Here is a 23489-nt window from a genome sequence, read left to right on the forward strand (position 1 = left end):
GGGACGGCGAGGGGCGGGACTTCGGTTTCCTCGGCAACGGCGGCGTTGGCGGCGGCCCGGCCGCGCCTCCCGGGCCCAGGTCGGTGCTGCGGCCGCGGGGACTGTGCCCGGGGAGGGGGGACCCGCCGCGGCCCCCGGGGAGCCTGTGCCGCTCTGGGAGAGCAGACCCTGCCCCGGCTGGGAGAGCAGACCCTGCCCCGGCTGGGAGAGGGGACCCGCGGCCGCTGCCGGGGCTGCTGGAGGCCGTGCGGGGCTGAGGGGAGGGCGGGCGGGCCGGCCCTGCAGCTGCGGTTCCCGGCACGCAGCGTTCTCCCGATTTAGGCCTTCGCACCCGGAGCCGAGGTGTTTGATCTGTTCGTGGTTCTGCATAAAATGGGGCGCTGGGCGGCACATCCAGCAAGCCAGCACGGCCACTACCAAAGCTTCTCACTCTTTATACATTTTAGCAAACAAAGTCAATTAATGTTCACCGGCTGCAAGTCACCTAGTTTTGTTATTAATTAGTATCCTGTCTTCTGCTGGCTAATGATTCTCTCGCTTGCCATGCTAATTAGTCCGTATGCTCAGTCTTTCCATTCCCTTGGATCTTAGACCATTGAAATATACCCGGACCTAAACCTAAACAAGGCAGTTCTACCAGGAAATTAATTTGTCTTTCTAACACCTGGATATCACTTAGAGCTTGTTTGTTGGTTGCTGTCTATTTCATGGATTGAATCTCCTTTGTTACAAAGATTTGTTATTGATGGGGGTTCTTTCACCTTTTTCCCTCTTGTTATGATTTCCTGTAATTAAGCTTGCAACCTGAGTTGTACAGTGTTTTTCTTTTAATAAGAAAAAAAACTAGCCTTCACCACTCCAGAAATCCTCTGTCATGAATTAAATAGTTTATTATTCAAGGCATCTCAAAGTTGATGATTTCAGTTGTCTAATTGCTGAAATTATTTCCGGTGGAATTTATTCAGGACTGACAAGGGATATCCTCTCTGCAGAGTGCATTTGGTCAGATATTGCAGGGGAGCACATGGTGTAAACTCCTTTGAATGTGCCACTCCAGGTAACTTCAGCCAGAATCTGGGCAGCAGCAGAGGTTTGGCATCTCCCTGACATGTGCATGAATGTTTTGGTGTCTCTTAGATCTATTTTAATCAGTTTCTATTTGTGGTGAATTAAGAGTTCCTAATTTATACAATAAAGCCTGTTAGAATTAGAGTTTGAACTGAATCAACAGAGAGTGCTTTATTCAATGCAGGGTTCAGTAAATTATGCAGGAGGTGCTGAAGAAGGGAAATACTGTTTTGTTTAAAGATGCTGGGTTTTGCTCAGTTTGGTGGCACTGCAGCTGTGCCCCTGTTTGGGCTGCTCAGAACAAAGGCAGAGTTTCTTCCCAGTGAATCTAGGGTGACACAGACAGGGCTATAAACAGCCAGTCTACTTTGGTATCCAGGCCTCCTGGCTGTAATCAGCTTACCCTCCTTGTGCTTATGTGCAGAGCCAGCCCCTGGGGCAGTGTTTGTGTAGGGTCCTGTCACACCATCCTCTCCCAGCTCTGAGGCTGCTCAGCCCCATGCCCACCCTGCACTGCCCTGCATGTAGCCCTTTTCCCACAGCCCTGATTCCCTGAACAGCAGGTGATCCCTGGGATTTCCAGCCACAGCCATGGGATTGTTTGACAAGCTGGCAGGATGGCTTGGGCTGAAGAAAAAGGAGGTTCATGTCTTGTGCCTTGGCTTGGACAACAGCGGCAAAACAACCATCATCAATAAACTTAAACCTTCAAATGTAAGTAGCTTGCTTGGTTCACTGCTGGGTGTTTGCTGGATCTGGGTTTGCATGCTGTTATACTGGATGTGAACAGCTTGGGATCTAGCAAAGTGGAACAAATATATTTTAAGATTTTTCCAGCTAACTAAAGCTAAGGGTAAGCATTCAGACACATGTTATTTTCCAAAAACACCCCACTGTTAATGTGGCACACTTTTGTTAAGATCACCCAGCAGGGAAGGGTTTATGATGACTGAAATCAGGATCTGAAACAGTCACTTAAATCACTTAAATAATTGCCAAAGAATTGCAGTTACAAATTATATTGAACATTTAGGATTGATACAATTATACAACAACTTATAATGCTTATTTTAATCCCTTCCTGAAAAATAGTAAGTACATAAGAGATAGCAAAATAAGAAATAAAAAGAAGATGCACATTTAAGGGTGACTTCACTATTTTAAAAGCAGAATAATTTTCAAAATAAGTATGATTAATACTTGCAGTTCATTCATCCAGTGAAAAGCGTTTGAGGCCACTAGGAGTGCCTAATATTCTGAGCAAAAATGAAAGTAGGATCACCTTGTTTCTAGATATGTTTATGGACTAGAAATAGATGAATTTTGGTAGACATGTTCAAATCCAAAGGTATGTGCATCTGGGAAACAGATTTCTGCTGTTTATCTCAGGACACAGCATTTTTATAATTCTTAATATCATTAAGTTTCATTGAATTTTACCTGATGAGTCCACTGGACTTTGTTTAAAAAGTGTGACATAGTGAAGAGTCTGCTACTCTTCCAGTCCTGGCAATTATTGTTCCACTGAAAATGGAGTAGATTTATAAACAAAGACTATAAACTGCTGGCTGTCTGCTGCCAGTTGTTTGGGACAAAAGCTACAATTTGTACCAGGGAAATTGCATATTTCTGTAATTACTGAGACCTATTTTGTAGAGGGTTTTTATGTCATGCCTTAAGCAGTAAAGCATTCCTTACTAGAGTTGAAAATGGACTTGAAGATTTATCACAATAATGGGCATTAGAGAAGCTCTCAGGGGAATTACACAGAGTAGAATTCTCAGAGAAGAATAAATAGAATTTATAGAAGGATAACTTTGCATCCAACCCCTGTAAGTCCTACCACTGCAAGAGATGCCAAATAGTCTAGCAGGCAACAAATGTCATTAGATCAAAGTTAATAAAACTGTTTATTTTTAGTAAGTTTTATGGACAGGTGATTTTGAGCTCTGGGTCAAGCCAGTGTTCTTAAGAACTGCTGCTTTGCCCCAGGAGCAGTTTATTAGGACCTGGCAAAGCCAAATGTTTTTCCATCTGTCTGCAGTTGTGTCTGCTTGACCTGCCTATGGATGGTGTTTGGAATAAGGGGCTCTAGGAGTCTGTGCAAGAATTGCATGTCACTTTCTCAGACAGCTCTGTAATCTATGGGATGTGACCTATTCTGCTTCTTAGAGGAGCTGTTCTTTTCCACCAACTTAGCTGATAGGTTCCTTGACCAGCTCAGTAATAAATTAGTGACCAGACAGTTCTCTTAATAATTCTTTGTGTTTTGGCAATTCCAGTAGTGTTTATTCCCCTGAAAATACAAAACCCTTGATTCTGAATTACTTTACTTTTCTAATTTTTAATATTGCACAATTTGGGGTGAAAATGGATCTGTCATGTATTCATGTTTCAAATATATTTGCATTTTCTGATTTGATTGTAAAATCTCTACTTTCTTTCTTTCAAAGGCTCAATCTCAGGACATCGTTCCAACAATAGGATTCAGTATAGAGAAATTCAAAACTTCAAGGTACTACTTTTTCTTCATTAGCAATAGTGATTAGTGTACAATAATTGGACTTAATGATCTCTTTCAGTGGGTTAGAAACTGAGTATCATGTGTGGAGGTGTGACATGACATTGCAATTTGTTGAAATGTAGTACCCACGAGACCTAATCAAGATCCAGAATTTAGTGTGTTAAAATATAATGTGTGCTTTGTGCTGCTATAAAACTATTAAAATTTCTTTCCAAAAAAATCTTTAGTGTTTTTTTGCAGTAGCATGTGTAAACATCTGATTTCTGCCTGTAGAGAGTTTCAGAATAGGGCACTGTTACACACTGGAGGAGAGACAGCTGCTGAGGTGGCAGCCTATATTCCACTCTCAATCTGGTAACCTAAATTAAGCACTCTCACTGAAGGTACTCAGAACAGATTGCAGCATAATCTCATTAAATGCAAAAGGATGGCTACAGCATTAGCAATGTAAAGGTGGCAGGAGCAAAGGCCAGGAAACACAGTAATAAGTCATTAGTTGAATGAAGACTAAGATTTAGATTAAGAATGTTGTGGTGTCAGGGTGTTTCAAGGAGGCAGCATCATTTTGTATTTTTGTAGTCTTCACTGGATTTTTTAGTGTGTGCAGTTAGTCTTCAAACCAAGCAGTGTGGCCTCACTGGGTGGGAGATATGCAAGAAAATTGTTTATTCCTTGAGCTGATATGCAAGACTGTGAGGTTCACATTTCTCTAGGAGTTTCCATAACTGAGCTCTGTCTCAATAAAGTACATCAGACAGGTTTGGGACTTCCTGTGTGAGAATGCAAATTAATTTATATAGCTTTTTTTTATCATTATTATTCTGATTCTGTAGTAGGAGAGATGATAATACACCCTAAAAAACCCACCCAAAACCTCAAACCCTGCAAACTGGCCACATCTCTGTGTCTCCACATGAAGTAGAAAGAATGTCTAGAGAACTTCCTTTTCTTAACCTCCTTGTTTTGTTGTGGCCTCCACTCAGGAGCTACTTGGAACTGCCCAAAAAAGGAGAACCTAATTCTCAGCTCAGTGTTGCCTCTGTAAACATTTCAGGAGAGGATGAGAACTTTTTGTAGTGTTTAGTAAGTTGCTTTGCTGTATGGAGTGTTTGGGTCAAATGTCTCAGTGGCAAAGGCTGCTCTTTGTAGCTTAGTCATCTGACCTCACCTGTTTTTGCCAAAATCTCTTTTTTTCCTAAAAGTGGAATTTATTTATTTTTTAAGCCTTTTATCTTGCATGCATTTATACCTAGGAACAGAATTTTAAGACAGGCAGTGGATTTGAAGTCATGTTGCATCTGTATTTCATTTATTAATAAACAATATTTGATACCAGCAGGATAGAGAGAATGAATGTGAGTTTATTTTGTATTTGATGTAACTTTAAATTATTGATTTAGCTCTTTTATTCAGATAATAAACACATTTTCCATTGTGAAATATTACTGTAATAAGACTGCAAAATTGAGTAGGATCATTTGAAGGCAGATAGTGCAACCAGAGTCCCTTTGGGAATTTTTCTCAGTTGATTTGGATTCAAATTGATCTGGCTTTTTTTCTTTTTTTTTTTTCTTTTTTTTTTTTTTTTTTTTTTGTCAGGGTTAGCAAAGAAAATGGATGTGGTTTGGGTTTTGTTCTTTTTTCTGGGTCTTATGCACTTCTTTTCTTTACAGTTTGTCTTTCACAGTGTTTGATATGTCAGGTCAAGGGAAATACAGAGACCTCTGGGAACACTACTACAAGTAAGCCTATAATTTATTTTAAAGCTTTGCTGGTCATATTAACTGTTGTGTAAGTTATTTAAACTGAAGTGTGATGATATCTAGTGGTTAGAAGTTATTCAGAGAGGGCTTATAACTGGTGTTTGACAGAAGGTTTATTCTGGATAAATAAAAATTTCTGTTCTAACAAATGAAAATTTTTATATGCTGTGTTTTTGGGGACAACTTGGGGGTCATACTAGAGATAAGATTTAAGACCTGAAAACCAGTCCTGTAAGAAAGCTCAAGATGAGTTAAGTTTCCAGCTTTTCAGTTCTTCTGTAGGTCAGTGACTTAAAACCTGCAAAATATTGGCTGATGGCTGAGACTTTTAGAGGTGAGGGAAATGAAACTCAGAGAATGAGGCACATGTAACTAAACCTGACTAAACATTCTTAAAGTTATTTATTAAACAGGATATTCTCTGTACTTTATAACACTCTGGTACTGCCTTTTGGTAATAGATGGACACCATTCTCTGGTTTTGGAGCTTTTAGTGAAATTTAATCTTCATTTGCATTGTCTCAGTGCTATTCTGTAAAGCCTGATCCTTATCTAGATAACATGAACAATATTAAACATTGCAGAAGTAGCTTGGAGAAATAGAAGGGAGACATTCTGAAGATTACAATATTGATTAAATATTAATATCACTTGTGGTAGAGCTTAAATTGTTTTTTTAATTGAGGATTAATGCTTCCTCTCCTTCCTGTGCAAATTGTGTTAGCATTGAAAACATTTGGCCAGGAGATCTTCATTGTTCAAGAGTGTTGAATTTGCATTTCAGTAACAGATGCCCTCAGGCTTCTCTCAAAATGCTAGCAGAGTGCTATATAAGCAAATAATTTTTGTGATTGCTGTATTTAGTGCAGTAACTTATTCCTTGTGGGGCATAAATGGCTTTTTCATCTTAATAACTCCCAAACAGTAAGGGAGTTTTTTAGGTAATGCTGCCAGTGAAATACACACTTGGATCCACCTCTGCTCCTGGTCCAGTGCAATAGGCACATATTTCAGATTAACTTCTAAAAATAGTATAAAACCAATAATTCATATTAATTAAAAGTGTTAATAAAATAATTACATATTGCTTATTTTATAATTTAAGCAAAATTTAATTTTGCAGGAAATTAAATGTGAGTGAGTGTCAAAGTAGTTGCCTTGGAGTCCTTCAAGTCTGGACTTTTCTTCCATTTAGCTTGAAAGTGTCTTCTAGATCATCCTCTAAGTACATATATCTTAAATAATCCCAAAGTCATGTTGTGTCCCTATCCCTGTTACTTCTTTTTGAAGTTAAAAGGTAAAGTTAAAAAAAGGTAAACTTTGTGAAGTTAAGGTGGTAAATACATGCCAGTGCTCTTGATTCCTCTGATAAGATACTCTATGCTCATGAAAATTGCATAGGCATTTTTAGCTAATATGCAAAAGCTTTATTTACTAAAGGTTCAGTACACCAGAAAAGAATGGGTCTCCTCATACAATCAGGTTATTTCTGGTTTCCAGCAGGTATGGAACCATTTCTTATCAAAATACAAAGATAGATGGTGCTGGAGTGTAAAGAATGTGTTCATAATGATCTCTCAGAGAAATGTGAAATGAAGGAGAAGTGAACATTACATTAAAATATAGAGTAAATATATTTTCTGTGGGTGTTTATAACAGGTTAATTGTGAATTGGTGAGACTTTATTTGGCTTTCAAAATAAGTTTCAATAAATTAAACATCAAGTCATAAAATATCAGTAACATCCTAAAATAATGAGTTGACTAGTTGCATATATGTTGGGGCTGTGGTCATACTACCAGCAAAATGTCCTAATGATATAATTGAAATACTTGAAAGTTTTACCTGTTACTTTAAAAAAAAAAAAGGTCCTGTTTATATGTAAAGGTTAAAATAATCTGCATATGCCTAGCTGTGTTTTTTCTAAAAAGGTGTTTGACTTTTCTCTAAATAAATTCCTGCCTGACCACAATGTCAAAAGAGCAGTTGGTTACATTTTGAGTTCATTTTTCAGTCTGGGTAGTAAAATCAAGCTTTTCAAGAAGATGTTTGGAGACTGAACCTTGTAGGGACAGGTAACAACCTCATGTCTAAAAAAATTATGCATGTTGCCAAAAGGTTGAATTTCAGAAATAAGACTGGATTCAAATGTTAATGGTAAATAACAATTACAAAAATTAGAGGAAAAATCAGGTTTGTTTGGACTTTTTTCATGGTGTTTCTTCTGAAACCTTTTCTTATTCACAGTTTGAGAGCCTATAATTTTCCTCTTTGCTCTTTTTATGTTATACAGAGAAGGCCAAGCCATTATTTTTGTCATTGATAGCAGTGACAAATTAAGAATGGTTGTAGCCAAAGAAGAACTTGACACCCTTCTGAATCATCCAGGTGAGGAGGCTTTTTTCCCCTTCTGTGTCCATATTTGTTATGTTGTCTTAAGAAAAGCCCATATCTGACATATTGTGAGTACCTTGCAAGTATTTTAACCATTCATAAATATTAGCACAATACTAATCTTCAAAAACTTGTGGGTTTTTTTACACTGTTCATATTTTGAAATTGGTCAGATTCAGCTTTCTACACTGAGTTGGGTTGTTCTCTTATTAATCAAGATAGATCAAAAGTTACATTGTTTTCAGAAAGAATTCCAACTTTGAGTTGGAAGCTGTAGAGGCTTCTTGTAATGACCAGCACAGACAAAACTTCTCCCTGTTTTTTTCATGAAGACAGCTAATTCCTTTAATGTAACATCTAAATTTCTTTTGTCATCATTATAATTTTTTATGCTTTAGCCAGAGATGAGGAAACATAATTACACCAGTTAGTTTCAATTGCCTATGGAAGAGGATATAAGAAGATTCATGATCAGGGTCTTGATTTCAGGGGTTTGGTTTGGGTTTTTTTCAGATGAGGCTGCACATTAATTAAGTTCTGCTATCAGTCAATTATTTACATTTCCATGTGTCTAACATTACTGGGATGTGTGTGTAAGCAATATGCAATTTTGACTTTCAGCACTTTGGTAGTTGCTCTGCCTAACCAGAATATAAAGCTATATCTAGGAATTTTAAAAATGAAATAATCTTGTGATTCCTTAATTATTTATTGAAGTGATAGAGCCTTAGCTTGTGGGATTCCCATGCTGAAAATAAGAAAGGAAAGGCTGACTTGCATTTCTAGGGAAAGCAGTGTGATAGGGACAAATATGTTCCCATGACTTTGTTTACCCTGAAGACTGTACATAAAACTAATTCATCAACAAAGATGCTGGAGCTGACTGGGACTTCTCATTCTCTAATTTCTCATTCTTTAATTTTTCATTGAAGGGCATGGACTATTCCAAATGCAGACACTGTAAAGACTGTGTTACAAAAGTCACAGGGAGGGTGAGGTGAGCCAAAGGCTGCAGGTGGATTACAGAGGCCAGGGCACTGCCTACCAAATCAGGAATTAACTGCAGCAGTAAAAGCCAGTTCTGTTGGCTTTTCAAACAGGGCCAAGGGTGAGAGGTAAAGCTGCTGGAAGAAGTTACTGGTGTAATAGAGGGAAAAACAGTGAAGATGTTAGGACAGAGTAGAAGCAACCTTAGGTGGGGCTTTTCATTTAGGCATTAATAGATCACTGGTGCTAACCTAGCAGGTCAGTGCTGTTCAGTTCATGAATTTGTGTCTTCAAGTTACACAAGACCAGGCTCTGACCACTGAGTGCAGCCCTGAGAGCCAAGAGAGAGCAGTTGAGGATTTCTGCCTTGCAGTGGCTCAGCTCTAACACAGCAACAGTGTCACTGATTTATTGGTTTTGATATATCACATCTAAGAGGACCAAAGAGCTTAAAAAGCTCGTCTAGGATAATGTTCAATAAGAGTAGCAGTTTGGTGAATCAATATACAACTGGTTTGCTATATCAATATTTTTATTTGTGTTAGTGTTCTGCCTTTCTTGCTGCACACCCTACTTTCTCCCAATCCTCCTGGATTTAGATGTGAGTGTTTACATGAGTTTTAAATGGAATTGAACCAATTCCTGTCTCTGAAAATCTTAGCAATCCTGCAGTAAAACAGTTCCCTGTCTTTTTGCCAGGCTTTGCCTGAGGGAAAGGGGAGGGAGTGTGTCCTGTGAAGCATTATGAGGTTAGAAGTTGTACTAGCTGGAAGTCTTTTGTGAATCAGAGCTATAAATTATTTTTGCTTATTTTAATGTGACTTTGATGGACAACACACTCTTCAAATAATAGCTTGTTTAATGACAGCTGTATCATATTTTGATTTTTTACTCAAATTTCATTCTTCAGCACTTTGAAAGATGGTAGCTATAGATTACCTGGATTAGATGATGACTCTTGGGTCACTTCACCTCCAGCACACGCTTCTAAATTAAACTGAAATTCTTGTAAATTTGAAATTCTTTGTGCAAAATTGCACACCACACATCTAGTGTCTGCAATATTTTTAGTGTGTTAATTCATAACCATTTGCAGCTAGAAAATGTTTGTTTTCCATGAGTAACTGTGTGAGAAAAGTGTGGGAGGGAAATACTGCCCATTAGGAAATAATATAAATTTCTGTGCGTTGTAAGTCTGGGTGGGTAGGTTGTGTCCCTTTCTAATTGTTTAGGAAAACACTGGAAACTCTTTGATATGGCTGTTTGCATATGTGATGTCAGCTAATTTATTTTTTCATTTTTAATTATTTTTAAATTTACCCATAACCTGCAACTTTTGAGTATCAAGTTTCATTTCATTATACTGTAAATTAATGTAAAAGTTTCAATCAGGAGACTCAATTGCTGTTCAACTATGGAATCAAAGCAAATATTTGATTATGCTGTGCCTGTATTTTTAGGTCTTTGATTTGTGTTTATAGATATCAGGGGACAAAAGAGTCCCAGGTAGGGTAAATAGTTTGTGAAAATTGTCAGTGTTTTGATCAGCAGTTACCATATCTGAATGAATATGGGGAGGTAGTTTTATCTCCACTGTGGAAAGGTTTAGTAGGGAGGTGGAAAAGAGATAATTAGAAAAGTTCAAACCATTTCAGCACTGACAGTTTGTTGGGATTTGGGGGGTTTTTATCATCCTCCTTCCCATCAGCAGGTGTGGATGTCTTATGTTTGACATTTTAAAGTAAATCCTTACCTATTTTCCTATGTGAAACAATTTTTTACTATTTTAAAAAGAGCCTGTGTAGCAATTTTCATTGCACCACAGAGGTGGTAGTGTGTAAATTCTTTTTCTATCGAGGATGGATGGATGGATGGATGGATGGATGGATAGATAGATAGATAGATAGATAGATAGATAGATAGATAGATAGATAGATAGATAGATAGATAGATAGATGATTGATTAAAACCTAGGTTTTCTCTAATCCTGTATAACATCCTTTGTATAAAGAATATGAAAAACTCTGAGAGTTAGTCTTGGTGCTGGTAACTTTTTGGCAGTGTTGCATGTGTAACTTTGAAGAGAGCATACTTTACTTCCTTCCAATCACCATATAATCTCTTGGGGTAATCTGTGAGGTTTAAACTTGTCTATGTGTAGGTATCCCAGAAACTACTAGACTACTTTATTTGGTCTGCAGTTCTCACTGTAGCTGAAAGAGCTTCTGGAGAAGCCTTTCAAGGGAAGGGAGAATAAAGGATGCCCACACATGTACATTTTTTTCCAATGTTGTAACTTCTGTGAAGTAATGAAAGCTTTCCAGGGCACTAAAGGATAATTCAGACTACCCTTCAACTGTTGTTGATTAGGAATGAACACAAATTATTTTTTACCTTCCATTTTATACATCAGACCTCACTAAGCAGAGATGTGCAGTGTTTGTAGGCAGTGGTTTGATCTCCTGTTCCTCAGCTTCACCAGCAATTCCAATCTCCAGCTTGAAGTGTGGGTAAAAGGCAGGGGGAGAGGGGGTGGAAGATTCCAAAGCCTGCAGGGAAGTTTGTGAGAATTCTGAAAGCATGCAGCAGAGGCCAGGTGACCCAACAGTGTGTGCATCTTGGTAGGACACAACCTTCAGAGAATTGCAGCTACAGGTGAGCAGAATGCAGAGATTAGGGAGTGTTGCCTCATGTCCTGAGGGTCTGTCTCTGCTCATGCCTAGATATTAAGCACCGTCGGCTGCCTATTCTCTTCTTTGCTAACAAGATGGACCTCAGGGATGCAGTGTCATCTGTGAAAGTGTCTCAGCTGCTGTCCTTAGAAAACATCAAAGACAAGCCTTGGCATATCTGGTAAAGTTCTCTTTTTCCATCCTTTTATTGGCATTCCTATTTTAGCCCTATCGTGCCACTCGTTACTTTATAAAATAAATGGAGTAGATAAAAGACAGATTCCACATGTGAAACTCTAGTAATATTAAAATACTTATGGTGAAACTTACTTTAAATGTACAATGCATTCATTTAAACTGTGTCTTTAAAGTTTTCACAGCAGAACTGTTAGCCAAGTAATGGAATGGGGGATTTCCAGTGAAATCAGAAAGCACAGTTGATATCAGAAGAACAGCTGTCATTGTATTTTGCTGACAAATTGAGTAGAGTTGTTATCAGAGTGCTCCTGCTAGGTTACCTTGCAGGTTTGAAAATAACTATACTAAAACCTTTGGAGTTTTTTTCCACTCTGCAGATGCTTCATTAAACTGTTGTTGAAAACCATTCTGTAAACTGTTCTCTTCTGTATTCAGAGGGACACTGTACTCTTTGTACCCACTCATGTTTGAGGGGATTTTTAGTTGTAGGAGCTAGCCTTTTCCTCTTGAAGGTTGTAATCTTTACTTAGTGCTAGTGCTCACGAGGAAAAACTCTCCTTCTATCAGAAGTGCTTTATAGAAGTTAGGTTTTTGTCCTATGAAAGTCCTCAACTGTTACAAATAAAAATTAAATCAGCAGCTAAATGCTGCTGAAGGTTGCAATTTTCATTTTAGGCCCTTTAATGTTAAACTTGTTTACCTGGACACTGTTTTTGTCCAGAAATCACGCTCATGAGTTCTCAAGCTTCTTGGAAGATCATTTTATAGGGAACTGCAGTTACAGTCCAGATTCACTGCTGTGCTGGTTTTTATAAACTGAAGAATGAAGAGCATTTAAACAGTTATCCCCCAGTGATTCAGAAGGTGGATTTACACTGGTGTCAGTGTAGCAGAATAGTTTTACACATTTACAGACACTCCTGGGGTTGCTGCTGCAATCAAGTGTGTACACACACACACATAATTCCTCCTTCCAGCTCTCCAGCATTCTCCCTGTGTGTGGGAACTGCGTGGAGAACATTTGGGCTTGATCATCTTAAAAGTCTTTTGCAGCCTAAATGATTCCATGATTCATGGCTGCTGTTGAAGGGAGTAAACATCTTCCACAGCATGTCTGGGGAGGGAGGTGCTGCAGAACAATGTGTCTGCCTCGTGTGGGAGCTGTCCCAGAGCCCCTTGTGTCCTAGGAATGATTCCTTGTGCCTTGAGACTGGGAATTAAAATAGATCACATCATGAAATGGTGTTCCCCTATGGGGAAGATACCCTCTATCATTTGAGGAGCAGTCTTCTTCATGGGAAGAAAACTTAAGGAAAGTGTACCTGATGCTACTTTGCAATTATGTAAATTACAACTTTGGTGATGACTCAACTAAAACTGGTATTTTTACAATGTTTTTGAAATTTGATTTGTTTCTTTCAGTGCCAGTGATGCTCTTAAAGGAGAAGGATTACAAGAAGGTGTGGATTGGCTCCAAGGTATATCATATGTAATTCTCTTGCTGTATTTTCATTCTGTTAAACTCTTTCATTTTGTAAGATTTTTCTTTATTATTTCCTTTGTTTTCTTTCTGTCCATTTCTGCTGTCAGATCAAATTACACAGTGAGTACCAAAACTCTATCTCATATTTGCCTTTCATTTACCTCCTTAATGTACACAAAACTTCATGTGGGCTTCCCTGACCAAAGTGTGTATTATGAAATACTGATACACACTCTTGCAAACAGTGAAGCACTTTCATTTAAACAATACCAGCTCCCACACTTTAGTTTCTTATTGTGGTAGTTCAGTTTCTTCTTTCATTTATTCTTAATGTCCCGCCCCTGATTTACATAACTTAATCTTATGTATCAAGAAATGGTGAAAGAAAATAAGGTTTTAATTGTACACCTTCAGCTCTTTAATCCAGAGCCAAAAGAAGAACTTCTTACACTGTAACAATTATAGGACATGCAGACACTCATCATTTCACAGAAAATACCAGATCCAGCTGGATGATGTCTGACATCCAGCATCTTTAATTACAAACTCACTACAGCTGTTGTGCAATTACAACCCTGATAGAGATGTTGTGTGTTGGTAAGGCTCTGCTCTCGTGTCCAGCTCAGTGTTAGACTAGTGAAGTGTGGCGTGGTTTTGGCAGCTGCTGGTGGTGTTTGCTCCCTGCCCGGCTGGGGCTGAGCTCTCTGCTGCGCTGTGCCCCGCTGGCCGCCGGGTGTCAGCGCTGGCCCGGGCACACAGCTGCTTGCAGGGGGAGGGAGACAGCAGCCCTGGCCCCGGAGCTCATCCGCTGCTCCGGGGACTCCCTTCTGCTCATCCTAGAAAGGGATGGTTTGTTTTACCCAGTTGTTGCAGGGTTTCAGAGGGAGGGCTGCTCGCCAAAAAAAAGAGATTTACTGCCCTACACAAGAGCAGTGATGTATCCTCCACCAGCTAAAATAATTCTGGGGTGGGGAACCAGGATCTTGGCATTGGGTTTCCTCCTCTCCTCTGTCCTATCATCATAGAGGCAGATTCCAAATTATAATTTTTGCTAATTTCAGGCATAGTTCTGGGTTAGTAATGTTTTCTTGCTGTGTTCAGGGTCTCTGCTTTTCTTGGAGGAATCTTTAGTGTGTCAGTCCAAATTTCAGGTTTCTACATAGCTTCATTCTATTTTAAAGGATCTCAAATGCATATGTAAATATTTTCTGGCAAAATATTTAAGTTAAATATGTAGATTTTTTTTTAAGTGTAACAAGCAGATGCTTCTGCTGTCACTCAAATAGCTCTTCATAGCTATGCACTTCTTATGGAGTGTTAAACTTCTTAATTTTCTGAGCTGAAAATCTTCATGGATGGGCTCTATCTGAAAATTTCCTTCAACTTCCTGGTTCAGTGAACCCAGAAAGCTTAAGAGGGGTTGAGTTTAAACTGTACTGTTACCTGAGCACATGTGGTTTGGCAATTATATGCTTAAAGGCTGAATACTTTGATACTTCAAGGACAGATTTTTACTAGAGCACTAGATGGAAATATTTGGAACAACTCTGTAGCTATGGTAGTCCCTAAATCACATCCTGGGGATGCCATAAAATTCAGGGGAGGAAATGATACCTGGTAAATGAGTGCACAGTTCTTGTCAGCAGCCAAGCTTTCCTTAGTTACCCTTTTTACAGTTAGAGTGGCAGGGGCAGAAAGTTTTGTGGTTTTTTCCTCTACTGAAAGCTGACTTTGTTTGTTTTCTATTTTGTAATAGGGTTATTTTTGCAGCAGCACATCCTCCATAGTGTCAAACAAACCTGTCTCACAGCATTCCCCCTTAGGGGGGGAAATTGTGCTGATTTCCACATTCTGTAATGGGATGCTGGATGCTTTTGGTAACCAAGAAAACACTTGAAGTGAGTTGAGAAGTGGCAGTCAGGCTGCACTATGGAGAGGTGTGAGAGCAAAGTTTTCATCTGAGTTATTTGAAGCCAAACTTTAAATATTTTGCTGTTGGGTACAAGGAATTGAAATCCATACTTCATAAAACAAACTTCCAGGTCTTATTGTCATTAAAGTGATATCCTAAGCCTGAAGAAAATAAAAACTGAATTAAGTGGAAGAGTCTCCCTGTTTAATTAGCAATATTTGGGGAAAACAACTTGGCTGTACAGAAATTTCTGAAGTGGTTAAGAGAGCAAGTTGAAAGTAACTCTGCTGTGTCCCCCATTCTTGTAACTGCCCCAAAATATCTAGATCACTTATATGTTTTCAAAAAGCAAAATGCAGCAAGAATTCATCTTGTGCTAAGACTAGATGTTTCTTTTTACTAACAGATCAGATGCAAGCAATGAAGACATGAGAGATAAATAAAGGATCTACAGGATTTTTTTAAACCCTTTGTCAGTAGGTGAACAAGTTCCTTGGAAAGGAAGAATGATTTGAAGAAGATGAACAGTTCAGTTAAAATATCCTATATTGACTTGTTTCAGTTTAGTGTCTCTTCCAGGAAAATGAATGTAGACAACCTAGCACCTCAGGTATGCACATTGATGAATTTAATTGAATCTTATGACTGGAAAGTGTATACAAAAAAAAAAATTTATGTCAATAACATCTGCATTCATTTGATGTTTAGGTAATAATTAGCCATCAGGAAATGCCCTTCTGTTTTTTGGGGGGCATCTTTTGAGCAAATGGAAATATTTATTTTTCAGAGAAAGAATAGTCAGCACTTCCTGAAATCCAGCTATACAAGATACCTACTGATTTCAGATGCCCAGTTTTAGGCATTACTGCCATTTTTTTATATTAAAGTTTGACATTGGGTTTTTATTACCCATCTCTGATAGACTTCTATAAGGATATTTTGATTAAAGGTACAAGGATTCAAATGTTCAGTGTATTTGTTATAGATGGTTGCAGATGTTTTTAAGGAATTGCTTTTAATGAAATGTTATTGTTTTTGTGATTATGCCATTGTTATATTTGCATTCCCATCAATAAAACTTCAGATATATGACATGCCCTGATTGGGTTTTTTAAGTTGAATATCTTCATTAATGGTTTTTACATACTAGAAATTTTTTGTTTTCTATTTGTTTCATTTGGAATTTGTTTATCCATATTCAAGTGGATATAGCACTGTATATGTAATAAAATGATTTCTTTGTTGCCAAGGTTTTTTTTTTATTAATTGCATATATTTTTTACACTCCCTGATCAACTAGACTGCTCTTTCACATACTTAAAGAGCATATGAATCACAGGATGGGTCAGACTGGAAGGGACCACAGTGGGGACATCTGGCCCAACCTCCCTGGCAGGCAGGACATCCCAGAGCACATGGCACAGGATTGCATCCAGGTGGTTCTGGAATATCCCCAGTGGGGGAGGCTGGGGACAGTCTCTCTGTGTGGACACTGCACAGTAAAGAAGTAAAGAAGTTCTTCCTCATGTCCAGGTGAAACTTCCTGTGCATCAATTTTTTGCAGGTTATATTTTGAAAACACAATTAAAGGACAGCTCACTGGTTTACTTGATCATCATTAAGAAACGTGTTATAGACTTTTGTTGTGTATAAAGGCTGGTTTACTTTCAAAGATAAATTAAGTAAACTTTCTGGCTCCAAAGAACTTTATTCTGCCACCTCTTCCCTTTCAATCCTTCCTCCCTCATTCAGGAAAGGGCAGACTGACCTTGGCAGTGCTGAAGATTCCATTTGATTGCCTGATCCCTGTGGGACATGTAATATGCAGCTCTTGCAAAAGCTTCCCCCCCACCCATTAGCATATAAAACACACAAATGTTCTGTCAGCATGCCTTCTAGGCCTCACCTCATAGAGAAATATTTGCAGCAAAGGCAGCTGAAATGGGAGAGCAGTGTCATGTACTCTCATTTATTAAATAGTTAAATTTAACTCCCCTGTTTTGCCAGAGAAAAATCTCACTGTAAGAAGTCTTTCTTACAGGATGTTGTGGTTCTTACAGTTCAGTTTGTCATGGAAGTATCTATACAAAAATCAAATATAAAGGAGGAATAGTAATATATAATTCTGAGAAGTTTTCCTCTGAATTTGGGCAGATAATTTTCTGGTTTACTGTGGTTTGGATAATACAGTAATTAAAATAATGGGTTGGAAAGGACCTTAAAGATCATTGAGTTCCAGCCCCTTCCTTTATTGGGCAGGGACATCTTCCACCAGACCAGGTTGCTCAGAGCTCCATCCAGCCTGGCCTTGGACAATTCCAGGGGTGGGAGGACCACAAATTCCTTGGGCAATTGCTGCCAGTGCCTCACCATGCTCTCAGTAAATAATTTAATCCTAATATCTAATCTAAAGCTATTCTCTTGAAAATAATACTTGTAAAACTGTTCTACTATGTATAAATATTTTGTAATTATTGTGGTTCACTTATATGTCTGATTTAAATGAAACGTTTAACTTTAACAGTTTCTTTTCTATCAAAGAAAATTTAGGTTCTTACATGGAATCTGTCTGCATTTCTGACTTCCTTGAATAGTGTGGATCTTGATGGTTTCCTGATTATTTTTGTTTGTTTATTTTGAACTGCATAAAGTGCTATGTTATCCTGTGGATTGCCTTTACTGTCATGGGAAGCTGTTTGAACCTACTGCTTTGTTCTTCCATCCACAAATCCAAGGGAAGTACTCTAATATATTTTATTTTTTGCTCTCTAATGTGGTTAGTCAGTGCTTTTTGAAAACAGCAGTTAGTTTTTTATTTTTGTTATTGTTTCCCTTCCTGGTTTTTTGGTGTTTGATTTTGTTCTGCAACATCTCTTTCTGTTCCTCTCCTGTGGGGCTGAATGAAAACTTATTGGAAGGAGTGGAAATGGGAACAATCCTATCAGCAATTTTTATTTCCTCCCCCCTTATTACTGCTTCAACCATTAGTTATCTCATACTTTTAGAACATTTGTGATCATTCTGTGAACATAAAACCTCCTGAGGGGGTCTCTGCATGCTCACCTCTCCTTCCCACCTTGGTGTACAGGCATAAGTCACTAATATCCACAGGTGCTGGAGCCCTGAGTTGCTCTGGAAATGTTGAATTTGGTACAAGGATCATATATTGCACAAAATCCTCATGAATCTGTGCAAAAAGACTGCTTTGGGGTTGGTTTTTGTGGCTGTCAGACTTCCATGCTGTTCTTCCAGTATATTTAGGATGTTAAAGTAATTAATGAGTTCTGTCTGGGTGCTGCAAGACAGTTTGCATTGACAAGTTCTTTGTGCCAGAGGAGCAAAGCAGACAAGGGAATATTCCCTTTTTTTTTTGGTCCATGTTACTGTAGGTGTGTGCATTAAGTGGTAATTTGAAGGGCAGTAGAGTGACTGGAGGAGTCTTGGGGAATTTGGTCTTCACACCCCACTCAGAATTCTGTGCTGTTGCTTCTGTGCACGTTGCCTACCTACATATTTATTAATTTCATTTAAATATGCCTGATCAGGGTTAAGACAGGCATTTTCAGCTGAAATACAGTGCAGTTGCTTTCACATACAGTGCTGCCTTCTAGGTTTCTTTGCTGAGGGAGTGGCTATCAGGTAAATGTGTAAATCCTGATTTTCCTAGCTATGCCTCTCCAGTACTGAGTCCTTGGGAACCTTGTGTTTAACTACTCCTTGCAGCTGAGCTGAGAGCCTGCATGGCCTCAACACTCCTGGGCAATTTCACATGAAGCAAGTGCAGTTCTAAGTGTGAGGATGTAAATGTAATGGAGCCTCCTTTTAATCTCAGCCCTGTAACTATAATTTCCTTGGGGTGTTTGATTTACTTATATGAAAGATAAGCTGCTGTAAAAGACCAGACATAACAGCTCAGCTTAGGTGTCTGCAGACAGGCTTCTGATGTGGTAAAATATATGGAATGGTAACGTTGTACTTCAGAGCTTCTGTGAAACAGCTGTGCAACTGTTTTGGGAAGCAGCTTATCTCTTAGCAGCTTTAACTAGGAAAGATCATTTTGTTGGTAATAAGAAGTAAAAGTAACACTGATTCAAAATGCTAGTCCTTAAAAGCAAACATTTATTAAGCCAAGAAATGGTGTTTAATCTCAAAAGGGGTTGGGCTGGAGAGAGTTTTTGTTTGTTTGCTTTAAGTTTTACTTGGTTGGAAAAACACTCTTTTTATGATTAATTCCTATCATCCATATAGTTCGTTTTTCTGGCCTGCCTCATTTCCATTTTACAGAAATCCTTACAAATCTTGATCCTCAGCTTTTTGATCTGATTTTTTTAACTTTTGCTGAGTGCTCTGCAAGTGGCACTTTGCAGCTCCCTTCCCTGTTGTTTTGGTTTGGGATAGGTTTTTTGAGAAACAGAATAGATAATGAGAGAAGGTCACAGAAGACAGCACTAAAAATGGGTACTACCAAGAAAGTCTCCAACTCTGCTCTTTCATAAAGGTTAGGAAAGTTTGCTTTCAGAAGTTAATTTTATATGGCCTGATCCTTTATTATTTTTCAATACTTAAATTTTAAAATGCACTGTTACTGTGCAAAACTAATATTGTGTGTACTAGCTAATCAGAGTTCAGAACTTTAAATGCTCTCTTGTAACAAATGCCAAGTGTTTTTAGTAATATTTTGTAACCATCCTTTAGTTTAAGGCTCTGTAGCTCCTGTCACAGTAAGTTACATCAGGGAAGCATCTGTGTTTCTGTGAACCAGCACTTTGTAATTAATCTGCCACTGTTCAGTCAGTTGGATTTACCACTTAATTGGTTGAATTTTCCTGACCATATGAAATTCTTGCTCTCACAAGTACAGCATGTACTTGATAATGTACTATTCTCCTTCAGTGGATGTCAGGACCATGCAAACAAATGTTTGTTTTTGCCACTCTTCTAATGACAGCATGAAACCCCCTCCCTCTACTGTTTTTCAAAATAAGTCCTTGAAATGAAAGCTAGGCTCTTAATGTCTGCCTATCATTAAATTATCTTGCTTTCTCCAAACTGTTTACCAGGAGATGAACTTAATTGTATTACAATTATATTACTCAGGCACCAGCTCCAAAAGGGGTTTTTGTAATTTCTCTGGGATTCAGGGAGCAATTTGTGTAGTAAAAGAAGTGTAAATTTAGCAACTTCATGCTAGGCAGTCTTTTGCCAAAACAATGTTGTCTTTGAAGATGAGTAAGTAATCTGAAGGTTTAGCAAAATAGTTAGTGAACCAAATTTAGTTTGCTGAAGAGTTGCCTAACAGTTCTCAACAAATGAAAGAAAAGACAGGAAAGAAAGATGTAAAAAATCAAGGCAATTGGGATGTGTAGAGGAAATTTTTTGTTCTGGAGTCATCCTAGTGCATATTAAAGAAACCTAAGCCTCATGAGGCTAAGTGAGGTAACCATGATAAGTGATTGAAGTGGATGCTTGGCAGTACAGATAATGAGAGCAGCCCCATGAAGCTGCTTTTACAGAGCAAAGAGGGCTGGTGCTGAGAGCCTGGTGACCTGTGTGGCCTCAGTTTCCTTCAGCTTGAGCCTTTCCAAGGGCTTCTCAAGTCCTTGGAGCACTCTGTGCACTCTTGGCTTTGAGGTGTAGTTTCATCCAAAAAGAATTCAGTTTGTGTCCTCCCAGCCAACTCTGTGATGTAAACAAAAGCACTGTTAGTGAGGATTATCTGTAAAATACCCTCATGACCTGGATTAATGCACGAGTGGAGGCATGCCTGTACAAATTTAAGAGGGAAACAATCCCAAAAGTTTTCAAACCATGGGGTTGGAACCATGTGAAAGAGCAGCAGAGCTTGGCAAGAGGTCTCCAGAAGTCAAGGTTACCCAGGAATAATGCCAGTGAAATATTTAGGAAAAATACAAGTTTGCAGTATGCTTCGCTTGGAACTGGGAAAGTTTATTCCAAAAATACAGGCTATAACCATTGGACAAGGTTTAACTTGAAGGAAATGGCATAATGTCACTTGTGAAAAACAGGCAATCATGAGTAAATAATAAATTTGAAAATATTTATGTCAATATTAAGAGTCATCTGTCAGGCATCTCTGCTGTTCTTGGCATCGTCTGTATTTATGATCACACAGGTTTAAAGGTGTTGGTAGGAAAAGAACTTTGGGATATTTTTTGGGTTTTCTTAAAATATCACTTTGCAAGTAAATCTCTCTTTGTTTTAGGCTTATCCACCAATATTTATTAGCATAAACTGAAAAGGAAAAAAGTACCTAAAGGTTGGTGTAATGAGTTACAAATGGAATCAATGGACCAGAAAGTGCATGTTGATTTCAGTGATAGCAATATTCCAAGGATTTTCTTCATCATGTATTACATCATCAGTGGATTACATTAAAGCATCTTGGACCCAATTTAACATTTTTATCTGTGTGATGATGTTGTTGGCCAGTCATTAATTCTCACTGTAGAGGAGTAAGGACTGGTGCAGGGTTCCTTTTCAAGGGTGGACTGTTTCTGCTGGGAAAGGTGGTGCTTGTCTCTTGTAATACTTCTTTTTATTCCCTCTTCACTCCTCTTTTTTGAGGTGATCTTTTACATCCTTAGGTAGTTTTCAACAGGGAAGTGTAACTCTGTTTTGAGATGCCTAGAACCTATGCATAATTGCTTTCTAAGTCTTCTGCTGAGCTTTAAATCAAGAGCAAGTTAATGCTCTAAAAAAATTTTGGCAGCAAATTCAAAGCAAGCTAAATTGATCTATAAACTAATCCAATCCAGTGGTTAGAAATTATTGCTGTATGTTGCAATTAAGTTTTGAGCCTTACTGTTTCTTTCATCAGTACCATTATAAAATAAGATCAATCACTATTATGTTAGAAAACAATTGCAGAACAGCCACTTCAGTGCTGACTTACCAACTATTATTACAGGTACTTATAATATAATAAAGCTATGTTGTAGCTTTACAGTTCCTGGAAATTAAGACATCTAGGCAAAATCAAGTCATTCAGGTTGTAGGAATATTTTTAAGTACCAAATTTCCTTTTTACCCATTCTATAACTGTTAAAGTACTACTTAGTTCTCTGTCTAGTCTCATGCAATGATTTAAAAAAAGCAGTAAAACCTCTTTTTGTGGATAGTAAGTCTCATGCTTTCCTTGAGGTGTGTGTTCTGTCATCATGTCAGGTAATGCATTTAAGTAAGCCCTTAATTTATGCAGAATACCAACTATCTGTGATTTCTTAAAGGCTGTAGCAATGCCTAAGTTGTGAAGTGAATGCCAGGTGATCTGATACAGGCTTCAGACTAAACAGGAATACTTCAATCAGTTCCTCATATAAAGAAAAATTGACAGCTTTATCCTGAGAATTTATTTACCTGTATTTTAAGCAGCAGTTCAGCACACCCTGAAAATTGGACAACACAGAATACCTCTACTATTTATGAACTACACTAAGTGCATTCTATAAAATACAATCTTCCATTGTAGAGAAACCCCTTTAGTCTTCTTAGTCATATTTTACTGGACCAGAGCTGTGCATTAAATACAGAAAATATTTCTAAAGAGCAACATCAGATAAAAAGACTGTTTCAGGCTGATATCCCCATTAGCCAGACATTTCCTTGTGATGGTGTTTACTTTGCTGAAAAAGCTTTTTTGCCTTGACTTTACTAACAATGAATGCTTGAGTGAGGAAACATGGATTACTCAGACTTTTTGTTCTGGGGTATTGAAAGAAATCTTCTTTTCCCTGTTAAAGGGTTTTGTTGTATTGGACTTAAAAAGAAAAAAAAAAAAAAAAAAAAAAAAAAAAAAAAGGGGGGTTAGTTATCCTATCACTTCCCCAGCTAACCAGGCAATGTCTGATCAATGATCACTTGAATTCTTACAAACTTGGCCTTTAAGATTTCTTTCTTACCCTTTTCCTGTGTGTCACACAGACTGTTTACTGTTATGTGGAACTTGTGTGCCAAGAATTAGGCTCTGTTTTTCTGTTTGTTCTGTAATAAGATTGAAGTATTGTCTCCTTGTTTGGAATAACTTATGGATATAATTTGCATACATAAGAAAAGGTCTCTTCTTTGTTTTCTCTCTCTCTCTCTTTTTTTTTTTTTTTTTTTTTTTTTTAATTTCTTACTGGAAGCTTACATGAAGAGGAGAGCAAGTTCTTCCGTGAAACCAGATGGGATTCTGCAACATTAGCAGCCAAATGCTTTTATGATCCAGTTTGGCTCAATCCATAAGAATTCTGTTTGTTTGAGACTGGTGTACTTAAAATCATTTTTGTATACAGAATATTTTCCAGTGTATTTCTCCAGACACTAAAAACACTTACTCCTTTCAGACTATGCTTATACCCATGCTCAGCATGAATGTGGTAAGGGGTTACTACATATATATATTCTAATTTTCAAGCATTTGTAATAATATTTTATAGAAGGTCCAGAACATTGGGTTATAAAATAATCTGTGTTGTGAAATCCATCA

At 38.0% G+C, this 23489-nt stretch overlaps 1 protein-coding gene across 4 annotated transcripts; it reads left to right on the forward strand.

Moving 5' to 3' along the window:
* ARL6 (ARF like GTPase 6) lies at nucleotides 1–16250 on the forward strand. Of its 4 annotated transcripts, none has more exons than XM_079315519.1 (8): nucleotides 1–79; nucleotides 1629–1782; nucleotides 3522–3583; nucleotides 5266–5334; nucleotides 7649–7743; nucleotides 11460–11589; nucleotides 13029–13084; nucleotides 15408–16250. In XM_079315519.1, exons 2-8 carry the CDS (start codon nucleotides 1660–1662, stop codon nucleotides 15431–15433), a joined length of 561 nt encoding a protein of 186 aa, XP_079171645.1. In that variant the 5' UTR covers nucleotides 1–79; nucleotides 1629–1659; the 3' UTR covers nucleotides 15434–16250. The 4 variants fall into 4 exon arrangements, with proteins under 4 accessions (XP_079171645.1, XP_079171648.1, XP_079171646.1 ...); XM_079315522.1 differs by having other exon boundaries at nucleotides 18–79; nucleotides 1652–1782; XM_079315520.1 differs by having other exon boundaries at nucleotides 43–79; nucleotides 1632–1782.
* Nucleotides 16251–23489: the final 7239 nt, after the last annotated feature.

Source organism: Erithacus rubecula, assembly GCF_903797595.1.
Source record: "Erithacus rubecula genome assembly, chromosome: 1".
NCBI classification, from domain to species: Eukaryota; Metazoa; Chordata; class Aves; order Passeriformes; family Muscicapidae; genus Erithacus; species Erithacus rubecula.